Source organism: Ptychodera flava, chromosome 12 (assembly GCF_041260155.1).
Source record: "Ptychodera flava strain L36383 chromosome 12, AS_Pfla_20210202, whole genome shotgun sequence".
NCBI classification, from domain to species: domain Eukaryota; kingdom Metazoa; phylum Hemichordata; class Enteropneusta; family Ptychoderidae; genus Ptychodera; species Ptychodera flava.
In genome coordinates this window covers 24,763,802-24,775,379 of record NC_091939.1, presented here as the reverse complement: position 1 = coordinate 24,775,379, position 11,578 = coordinate 24,763,802, and the positions used below count along the sequence as shown (strand labels likewise).

General features: G+C 35.8%; 1 protein-coding gene across 1 annotated transcript; it reads left to right on the top strand.

The window, feature by feature from the left end:
- Positions 1-21: 21 nt before the first annotated feature.
- On the top strand, positions 22-11,065 carry LOC139145479 (RUS family member 1-like). The gene is made up of 12 exons (XM_070716683.1): positions 22-234; positions 1,756-1,833; positions 1,965-2,079; positions 2,574-2,619; positions 3,324-3,465; positions 5,594-5,695; positions 6,766-6,836; positions 7,483-7,673; positions 8,177-8,234; positions 8,528-8,708; positions 9,479-9,548; positions 10,777-11,065. The coding sequence occupies exons 1-12, from the start codon at positions 100-102 to the stop codon at positions 10,965-10,967; spliced, it is 1,380 nt and encodes a 459-aa protein (XP_070572784.1). The 5' UTR covers positions 22-99; the 3' UTR covers positions 10,968-11,065.
- Positions 11,066-11,578: the final 513 nt, after the last annotated feature.

The following is an 11,578-nucleotide window of genomic DNA, read 5'->3' as shown; positions in this document are numbered from 1 at the left end:
AAGGGTTCTGCTATCCCGTCATGCTCTTTCAAAATGGTGGCCGTTGAGCATGGATGAAACGTGTGTCGTTGGAAACTTCATCACATCCCTATACTAGAAATGGAAAACATAATTTGTGAGGAACAATATGGTTCGCAAAATTCGCGCGTACAGTATAGAAGTGAGAGTGATGGTCAAATTCGCAAGGAAGCGAGCAAAGATAGGCGTTTCTCATCAGTGTCTCAATTCTTCCGGGTGAGAATGTTGCACCGTGCACGTTTTAATTCTGTGTCTTGATAACAAATTGTTTGTAAACAAAGACCTACTTACAACCGTGTTTCTGTATCCTTGCGCAACCGTTTGCAGTTTATCTGCTCTTTCGAAGCATTTTATTTTTATAAGCTCATTGTGCGAGTTTCGTAAGAAGGTTAAAATGGTCTGCATTTCAGCTCCCTCACGCATATGTTTACTAATACTATATTATTGTATAAGCAAGCATGAATTATTCACTACAGGACTTCATTTCACTAGAGAATCACTAAATTAAATCTCATAAAAATGTTATATAATGATAAATCGTAATGTGTTACTGCAAACGGCTAATTAAATCACAGTGTAAGTGTTTCAAGCATTAAAGTGGTGAAATTATTTCACAGTGAAAATTAATTCTTTCATAGCATTTCTACACTGTCCTAGTATTTAATGTGTACACTACCTCTAAAGACCTTATATTTGTCGAAAATGAAAATTATTATAATACTGGTTTGATGATTTTATTTACAACTTTACCCTCATCCGAAAGACAAAATAAAATGTCAGCTTGTCCCATCCTCAAGCCTCAGTTCATGGCACAGAAACTCGAAAGCACAGTTAATTATGCTCAGCTGCAGTACTGTTGCCAGGCTGTGGCCTTTTTCCTGACTGATTTGTGTCAACAGCCTATACCATTGACAATTAAATATGGATATGTCAGGGAAAGCTCTGTGTGAGTGACATTATTTGTAAGGAACTGTGAATGCAAGGCAAATGTGATAAGCTATTTGATGCAACCAGCATACTCTACAATTTACAAAGTGATGTTATGCCATAATTTGTGCATTAAGATCAATTTAGAATGGCAATATACCTTACCTTTTGCTGACATATTGAACATTTGTTGAGACTGCCTTAGTATTGTATAATGGTAGTTCTTGCTAATACGTACCGTCATGCTGAGTACAACACTGGCTAGACTGGACTCTAGACCCTCAAATAGTTGCATTTGTGTAGAGATAACCACAACATTTCTGATGTTAAAAATTTATCTGAGTTAGTACAAGACTATAGAGCAGACAATAAGGCTAACAGGCTGACACTTTTTCAGGTCAATATGATTAGGAAATTTTGCTGATGTTATTATCCTCACCCCAAAATACAATATTAGAGTAAAAATTGCATAGGAACAATGAGAAGTGTTTTACAATGTCCTTTGGAATTATCATGATAGAATCACTTTTCCCAAAAGTAAGAGCATAATGAACAGCCACACTGGTAATATCTTGCTTTGCTTCATTCATTGATGGCATGTACACATCTATGCTGTATTACATGTACCTGATTCAACCAGCGTTTTCCATAGATTAAAAGCTCTGAAAGGGAAACAAATAGGAGAAATATGCATATTTGATTCCCCTGTTGAAATCGTCTGAAGGCAACCTTTTGGCTGTTCATCAATGTAATATCACCATTTACTGTTCATATCTTGTAATATCACCATTTACTGTTCATATCTTGCAGTCTGTGTTCTTACCTCAAGGCTATCCAGACAGTGTGAGTGAGGATTATCTGACCTATCAATTTTGGGACACCGTTCAGGTAATTGACATGTTATTTTGTTAGTATTTCTTTTTTCTTGTAAAAATGTAAAACTTAGGCAGTAAACAAAGACTTTACATGGATTGGCAAAGTCCAACAAATATTCATATATTTCCTTGTCTGATTTCCAGGCATTTTGCAGCTACCTGACTGGTACATTGGCTACACAAGCAATGTTGAAAGGAGTTGGAGTTGGTGACGAGAGTGCAACACCCATGGCTGCCACAATTACATGGATTCTTAAAGGTTAGTTAGTTATTTAAATAGAGGGTTCACTGGTTGAGGGGACTTTTCACTTCATAAAGTGACAAGGACTTGTCAACAATTACAGGTACATTTGTATATAGTACCGGTGTGAAGGAAATATCTATCTGTTCGAACAGAAGAATGCTGGTGTTGCAAGGCTTACTACAAAAAAATTGTAAATATTAAGATGTCCAATATACATTGTGCAAATCCATAATATACAAATGAGCTTTGTAATTATTCCAAGTTGCCCGCTGTGTTTGGATTGTAAGTACCAACATGCCAAATATTCTGTAATTTGGTAGTGTCAATTTGGCTAATGTAGGGTGCAATTCCATGCCAAAACTTGATTTTTAGTCACAAATTGCCATTTTGTAAGTGGGCAGCAGAAACGGTGCTGTGGTGCACAGCTGTTTTCACGTCCATGGTTTTCGATATCTAGAAGTTTGTCAACTTTGTCATAGTTAATCGTTTCAATGATGTTTCAACCATAGATGGCACCGGTATGATCGGAAGAATTCTCTTTGCCTGGATGCAAGGGTAAGCAGGTACACAGCAAAATCTCCACAAACACACCATACATATCAATCATGTTTTCAGTCAGTCTAGAAAGTATTTGTACGGTTATTTGATTTCACTACAAGCCTCTGCTGTACATAGTAAACTGATAAATTATGATCTTAAATTCTGCATGTCGTAAAAAAAATACTGCACATAAATACGTACACCATAAACATGAAAGCAATCCCCAGAAAATTTGAAAATATGTATAAATGATTTCACAACCTCAGTGAAATTTACATGAATTGCTTTTCAAAGTTTTCAAATATCTCCACACAGCTGGATAAGGAATGTTTCTTGTTACAGTTGGTTGTCTGGCAAAGTATAGCCAATAGTTTTATATATCATACATTCAATTGATGAAGAGATTGTTGCTCTCACTAGGTGATTTCCAAAAGATTTTCTTTGAAAGAGAAAGGTCCTGTTTCCAAATATCTACATATGATTTATAATTTTTAAAGAAAGGTTGAACAAATAATAGTGTGATTACAGAATTCTATGCAAGGATAGATGACATTACCTGAACATCTGTCTGGAAGCTGGCAGTTAAAGAAATCCATCTGTCCAAAATAACCAGACAGTACCATAAAGCTTTTTGTCACAACAATTGCCTTTATGTCTCAGCAATCTGACTGATCCATTCATGGTGTAACTGTGCCGTGTATGATTGTTATAATTCACAGAACTAGTTTGGATCATGACTGTAAACGATGGAGACTCTTTGCTGATATCCTGAATGACTTTGCCTTGTGTGTCGAACTGTCATCTCCTCTCTTTCCGTCAGAGTATTTCCGGTACATTGCGTGCTTCTCAGGGTTATGCAAGGTAAAATATTCCCATTTCAGACTGATGTTATGACAACGCATTTTGATGTTTGTCTGCCCTCGCATTTTTCAGTCTCATTTCTTCATAACCACCGGCACTCTCAATCACCTGTTTCATTGCGTGACAATCCCTGAGGACAGCACTGTAAAACACATTTACTTCCAATGTTTGTACACATGCACTCACAAGGATTGCCACTACCTTCATCAGCTCCACAGTTGCTCTGTCTTTGTAGCAATGAGTTATGTTATCATTGTATATGTGGTGGTTATGTTCCTTTGATATTGTGTGTTGTACATTGGAGGGCTGTCTGTTTACTTTCAATTTTCTTGGCTTTTCTTTTTTGATATCTTTCTTTCTTGGAATTGTTTTGGTTTGCTGTTTTATTGACTAGTGTTCCTGTAAAGTCCGTCACTTCCAGGAAAGTCCTGGAAAATCCTTGAAAAGGAAAGTGAATTCTGGAATGTCCTGGAAGATTGATAATCTGACCACAATCTTTAAAAATGGCAAGATAATCAGTGGTGATATTGTAAAAATGATCTGTTAAATGTTATAGAAAAATTATGTACTCGTACTGTAAAAATGATATCTGGAAAATGATGTTTTAACCTGGATCAGTAGTTCCTTGAAAAGCTGGAAAAGTCCATGAAAGTCCTGAAGTTTTCGATAACTTTGAGCGTATGGACCCTTGATTTACTTTATAAATGTATGTTTTATGTCAAATGCATGTAGGAACCTACTATACTGTGTCTTTTGATCAGGATTATTGATCTCTTTAAGCTACAAATTTGTCAGCAACTTGTGTGGGATCAAAAATTTGATGAAGTGAGTCAAAAAGCAAATTGCATACACATCATTAAAGACTTACATTCCAACAATGAGAACTCATCTGTCTCAGGTGTGTTGCATAACATTGCAGTGTATGGCATTTTAAAGCTACACAACGTACTTATTCAATTATTTTATTGATATTTTTAGTGTGTAACAGTTTAGCAATAATGTTTGAAACTAGAGACTAACAACAAAGATATAGAAGACATTAAGGTAGCGGTAAAGGCTAGAGCGTCAGTTATAAACTTCAATAAAACTACTAAAACATAAAAGTAGTCAACATTCTCTGTGGAATAAAAAAAACTAAACATTTGGGGTCATAAGCATTGCAGAGTTACAGCCCGTTGAAACTTCTGAAAAACTGACCAAATAAGAGGAAGTTGGGGGAGTCCTTAGTGTATTAACTATGGTAGAGGTCCCCTAGCTTTTAAAAACATTTTTGAAAAGGGAAAGTCATTTTTTACTGTTTTTCAGGAAAGTTTGAAAAGGCAGTGCTTGCATTCAGAATGCGTGACTGCTATTATTAATGCATTTTTAGATTCTTTGAGTGTCAAAGAGGTGTCAAAAGTGAGATTAACCAAAAAGACTGCTCTGTGACTTCAAAAGAGGGGTGCAAATATGGCTTGTTTTCAACATTTTTGACAGAATAACAGTTTTCCTACATAATTTTATACCAATTTTATCCAACCTTTAAAATGAGATATGGACATGGAATTTTTACAGCCTATTAACAAGGTTACAGATAAGATTTGTACGGCACAATTTTCCTGTATTTGAAGTACTTTTTGAAAAATCACATTTTGAAATTTGAAAGAATTTTTAATAATTTTTTGACGGTAAACCCATGTAAAATCATAAAAACAAATTTTATTTACAAATCCTGCCGTACAAATCTTACAATTAATAGTGTCAACATATTTATAACTAATTTGGTAATATTAATTTATTATTAAATTCAAATATGTAAAAAAATATGAAAAATTAAATTTTAATATTGATTGGTGTCATATTTCAAAATCATGGCTACAATTATCCTGAAAATTTGAACTAAATATCTTGATTCTAACACTTGAAACTTGACATTAACTCTGAAAAAAGAATTGGTGCAAAAATAGCCTTTACCGCTACCTTAATTCAAATTGTTTATTCATAATTATTCCAATGAAAATAGTCACGGCCAAATTTGAAATGAATGTACTGTTGCTAAAGGTATATTACATTTTAGTATGGATCTTGAGCAGTACGCAAATTTGCAAGATACGAATAACTCAGTATTTTTTTTTCACTGTACCTTCAGTCCCTTGTAGGGGTTGCAGGCGGTGCTACAAGAGCCGCACTGACCATGCACCAAGCCAGGAGAAACAATATGGCCGATGTGTCGGCCAAAGATGGAAGCCAGGTGAGTCAAGTTTAAGTTCTGTATCTATAAAATGGATACGCCATTAGGGTGGTCAGAGATGGAAAAAAATCGGAAAGTAAAAATTAAAATTTTAGCGGCAGTGCTAGTTTATAAAAAAAATATTTTCTCTAAGGTCAGCTGAAAAAAATTTGTAGATTTGGAAAAGTTAGTGTGTATGTACAGCGTAAAATCAAATGGATTTTTTGAAGCTTTGATAAAATTTGTCCATGAAAGCATCATGACCAGTCTACTCCAATGGTCCAAGACCTAATCTTCCATCCTATACACCATTCGAGTTTTGGTGAATATGAGTGTGATGTTGTACATTGTGCTTCCTTCAGTCAACAGCCTTTTCTAGGGACTCCGTCAGACAGCAATGCTATTTAGTATTTTATCATCAAAAATGAACCATATAGTAACATAGAGTTATTAGATGCATACAGTAGATGTGATATGATTACAGAGGTTCTATAGGTGTATGATTGCGACATGTAAAAGATGCTGCTTAGACAGAGTATCGGTAGAAGAAGTGACCAGTAACCAACATATAGGACATTAAAAGGAATTTTAGTTGAACTGTTGTCAAATCAGGCACTAGATACAATGTCCAAATTGAGGAATTTCCAACACTTTCAGTCATAATTATAAGTCAACAAAGAAAGAAATCAATGCTGGGAAACTTGAAACAACATCTGGAAGGAGGTCACGTGTCATCAGAACAACACACATCCCACATCACACATCCCGCTAACTGTCCAGAATGTGTCATTTGCAAGCATCGTTTGTGCTGATCTGGTGGCATTGTTTTGACTATGTCTGACCTCCTTTCAGGAAATGTTTCAACTTTCACAAATTGATTTCTTTTTGATCAACTGATATTACCACTAGATGATGGTTATGCCTGACAGTGTTGGCAACTCGTCAATTTAGATGCTATGTCTAGTTCTTGTATTGCCAACTGTTCAACACAAACTACTGTATTTTTGTATCTATGTAGAGAACAATCAATGTCAATCATACAATCCATATGCTTTATTCAACTTTCTTCTACCTTTTATTTCACTCTACAGGAAACAATGGTTAATTTGCTAGGCTTGTTGGTTGGTTTGATCATAACACCAATGGTAGCGGGCAATCCACAGTAAGTCCATCAGAATCAGGCGTAAATTTACATAAACACGTGTGAAATCCTCCTAGGCTCTGGATGTAACCATCGCTTTTCTTGCTGTTTCACCTATCGTAAACCAGTAAAATATCCTACTTTCCTCTGATTCTCATCGAGATATTTCAACAAGAAACTTTATGCTGATGGCAGTTTGATTTATATGTAGACAACTAGCACAGAAAGTTCCACTGTTCCTACTGTGCCTCATTTAAGTGTTACCACTTACAGACACAAATAGGACAGATAATAAAACTATATATTTCTGGTTTATTGTGATGAGCTTAGCAACTTCTATCACATACTAAAACTTGTTGTACAGTATAGAAAGGTACTTGACACCACATCACAATGATAAAAATTGCAGCTGCCTCCAGTTCGGCTCAAGAGTTTACTGTCTGGTATATAGCCACATTGTGTGTCCAGAGCAAGGTGTGAAATACACACAACATACATGTACTTGAGTAACACTTGTCACAGTGGTGTATCTTGGTTCAGAGTTCATTTTCAGATACTTCATGATGTAGAAAAGCACAGAAATCAGCAGCTTTTGTCCCTTTAATGTATTGCAGTCAACTCAGAGGTCAATGTGGAGACTGACCTTTGTTCCGTTTTCTTTCTCCAGATTGATGTGGTCTCTATTTGTCATGTTCACCATGCTTCATCTCTTCTCCAACTACCGGGCGGTGACCTGTGTTGTCATGGAAACTGTCAATCAAGCCAGGCTGCACATCCTCGTCCAAGACTACCTTCAAGACCCAGGGGGAAGTGCGGCCAGTCTTCAAGAAGTGAACAAAGCGGAGCCAGTAATATTGAGTGAGAACTGCTTTCTGATTCTCTGTGTTCATTTTTCTCATTAAGGATGCTATAGAAACAAATGCCAAATTTTGAAAAAGATAAATATGTAGGCTGGAGACTTGAAATAGAAAATTTTTTCCAAAAAATAATTAATCCATGGTAGACATGTGACTTAGCTGTTTCTCTATGATTTTTAAGTTCTTTTGGATGTGGTCTTTTGCACCATGGTATGTGTTTGACCTACAACTTGAAATGTACTTTTCCCTCTACTGTATTGTTTTTCAATTTTTAAGTCTATCTAATTTAAGATATGCTTAATACAGTAGTGTCATTCATTCCAGGTATCATAGTATCAGATACACTTATCTGTAGGGTACTTTGTCAAGGGTACCCAGCGTAAATTTCACCATTTGACTGTTGTACATATTTCACCAGAGAACACCCTGTCAAAGATGTTACGTTTATCAAAACTTGGAAATCCGTGTTTATTTCTTGCCATAAACATTTATATTTCTTTGCAGAACAACATAAATTATTCAACATAAATCTCGGAACACAATTCAACAAAGTTATCCACAGGTATTTTTCATCTTGCACCTCTTTGATATTCAATTTGATTTTGCATCAAAATTTCTGAATTATTAATTTGTAATTGACATACACTCATTGTCAGTATGCATTTGTTTTTTCTCAACCTAGAAAATGCTGACGTCATCCTTTAACCTGTTCACCCCCAATTCTCCTGTGAACTGGTCCACACTCACCATTGACAACAATGTATTTGGGTGAAACCATAGTGTTGAACAGGTTAAAGTTCATCTACTCATGGCATTTCTCCTCACCACTTTGTTTTTTGTCTGTTTCACTTCCAGTATCCACGACTTGCAACAACATCTACGTAACAGAAAAGACTGTCGTTATTTACTCGGTGTCGACAAGAAGAATACCATAAATATTGTTCTGCATCAAGACTGCAGCGCAATAGAAATTTTAAAAAGCTGCTTTCAGGCAGAGATCATTGAATTTATTTTCCGCCTAGCAAAATCAGACAAGGTGAGTTGTATCGTAGTTTTTCATAGCTCAGCAGTCTCTGGCTAAAGGTGATTATTTATTACTTCATATTTTACAGTAGGTCATGTCTTGAAAGCGAAAGGCTACAACTTTTGTTCAAACTTTACTCCAGCAAACTTTCATCCATTCTCTTTCAAAATCAAAAATAAAAATCAGGGGTCACCTTGCAAAGTTTTGCTACTAGAGAAACAAATCACATTATCAGCAATGAAGAAATCAGAACAAAATTTAAATACAGTTCTGTGCAAGTTTCTTGCTTCAGACAGAGCCCATGGTGGAATATGTGAAAATTTGGTTTATTGATACCAAGTCACCATTCATCAAATTTAATTATTTTTATTCCAGTTTAACAAGAATACTGTTGAACGTTACTTTTAGCCAGCATGCTTTTTTAGCAAATTTAGCAAACTCTATCAATTCGCTAATTTAAGATGCTGCCAAGTTAAACTTTTCCCAATATTTACTATAGTTAGGATGTCTTTTTAGCTAAATTTAAAACATGCTGGTTGCCATGACATTTTGAAAACACTAAAAGTAAAACTCATTCAAAGTGTTATACAAATTACAGTAGCGTTAGATTTGTGAATTTTAATATCACCCAGATGTTCCACTTGTCATCATTTATGCATGTGGAACAGCAGTTGTAACAATACAATGCAATGGTGATGAGAAGTGCAACTCTAGGGGTTGGAAGTACTGATTCTTTTGTTTATGCACACAACACTTAACGTGGTTTTAATGTTGCCTTCCAGGCTGTTCCTACATTCAGGTTACGAGACACGGATACTTTGGTCAATCAGCTTGTCATCTTAGTGAAGACAAGTAAGTAATGAACCTGCAAGCCATTATTGAAATGAGAAATAGTTTTAAGGGACAACGTCAAAATATTGATGTTGGAAAAAAAATGTTAATTCTTTAAGTTTGGGGTGGGGGATTTTTAAAGTTTTCTATCCCACAGAAACAATATAACAATATCCTATTTTAGTTTGGATAAGAATTCTATAAAATTGTGAAGTAATTACGCATATTCATACCTTTTGTGAAAAAGTTGATAGGGACCCTTGATACTTTGATATTGGTGTTATATTTACAGTGACAGATCGGGAAGACTTTTGAATAAAATAAAGATGTTTTTCATTTGAGTAATGTTGTCTTTTGTAATATCACCATCCTGAGTATGAGTGAAAGTGTCACAGTAAGGAAATAATGCAAACCTCCGATCGGCATTCAACAATTAGGTTTCATGGGGGAGAGGTTGTGCAAAACTTCAAGAATTAAGTTTTTTATCAGACATTGAACTTTTGATGTCACCTCTAACCCCACTAAGATAGCCCTCTTTGAAAAAGTTGTTAAAAGGACCTTAAGTTATTAAATCCATTAGAAAGCTGAGTTCACAGTTAAAAATCGGCCTCTATCAATGTGATGTCCATAAGAAATCAATCCATGCCTTAGCATGTCCCTCACTCTTACAGCAGTTCAGATTATGTTTAAGAGAGGAACACTGTGTATACCTTATACCTTAGAGGGCAGGTGGCTGTGATTGTTATTGCAAAGAATAAATCTACACCTTAACCTTTAAGAAGGGCTGACATAATTAAACTGTTCCTAACCAGAAGTATTATTTTATGGCAGTGTCCCCAGACTATTTTTGAGGTTTCCATGCAGAAATTCTTCAAACTTTCACCCAAACTCTAAACCAACCCCTTTCAAAATCAAGAATAAAAATCAGGGGTCACTGTGTAAAATTTAGTACTGGAGAAACGAATTACCTCATATTTACGAACATTTGAAATTCAAAAGGGCCACCATCATTGTGTAAACTCTACGTGGAAAATAAAATTTTCAATTGTCAACGAGCTAAGACTCTGAAAATTTCAGTCCCTGATCAGCAGTCGCTGTGTGAGGTACAGGGTTTTCAGCAAACTTTCTGATCTCTAGCCTTCAATGAGTAACAAGATTATGAGTTTTGAAGAACTTCCATTTGGCTTCATTGCTGTTATTGCTCTATTCTGATATTTTACATGAATTTAACATTCTTTTTCAAACGCAGAGCAAGTTCTATCAGAAGGCGATAGCATGGAGATGGCGCTCGGATCGCAGAGTGTTGCAGAAAAACTTTTCCCTGGGTTTGTGAAAGAGCTGGAGCAGTCTGGCTGGGTTACAGAATACAATTTGCTCGGCCCGGATGAGTGGAGAGCAACTTGGAATCTACAGGGAATCACAGATAAAAAGCTGTATTGAATGTTGTTGTCCAATTCTGCTGTCTCTCAGTACACAGGGATGTGTCTGTTTGACAGTAACAAAAAAGTAATAAATCTGTATGTTTCCAACACAATAAATGACAGCCTCTGTTCATGGTTCATTGGAAGAAAGTTTTGTATACCACTACTAGCTCAGGAGTCCACTCAATTATTTTCCTTTTACATGTTGCATGTAGTTTTAAAAGACCAAAACTGATTTGTTTGTTTACACAATATGTGCTGTTTTCAAGTGGAGCCAGATGCATACTTCAACAACCTCTGTATCAGCTTGCCATGGGGCATCACAGACTTCTGAAAAGATACAAGATAAAAACAGATGATTTCATAAGATGGTGATGTTTATCTCCTTCTGTAGAGGTGACATTTAGGAGCTGCTCTCACAAATCCCCAATCTCCGTAGAAAGAGGGACAAAATTATCTTACTTCAGCAGTGGGTTTTAAGAAGACATTTCATGTTTTCTTGGTGTGTCATAGAAAAGGCAGCACTGTTCCCTTCCAAAAACAAAAAATATCCAACGTTGGCACACTGAGCCAGCCTACAGAAAACAGTCACCATGGAGACAGCCACAATTTGCATACCTCTGATCACAA

Coding starts and splice junctions, on each gene's coding strand:
- LOC139145479 (XM_070716683.1), top strand. CDS start 100: ATGGAAAACATAATTTGTGAGGAACAATATGGTTCGCAAAATTCGCGC. Junction 6,837..7,482: donor ATGGTAGCGGGCAATCCACA/GTAAGTCCATCA, acceptor TTCTTTCTCCAG/ATTGATGTGGTCTCTATTTG. Junction 8,709..9,478: donor GCCTAGCAAAATCAGACAAG/GTGAGTTGTATC, acceptor GTTGCCTTCCAG/GCTGTTCCTACATTCAGGTT.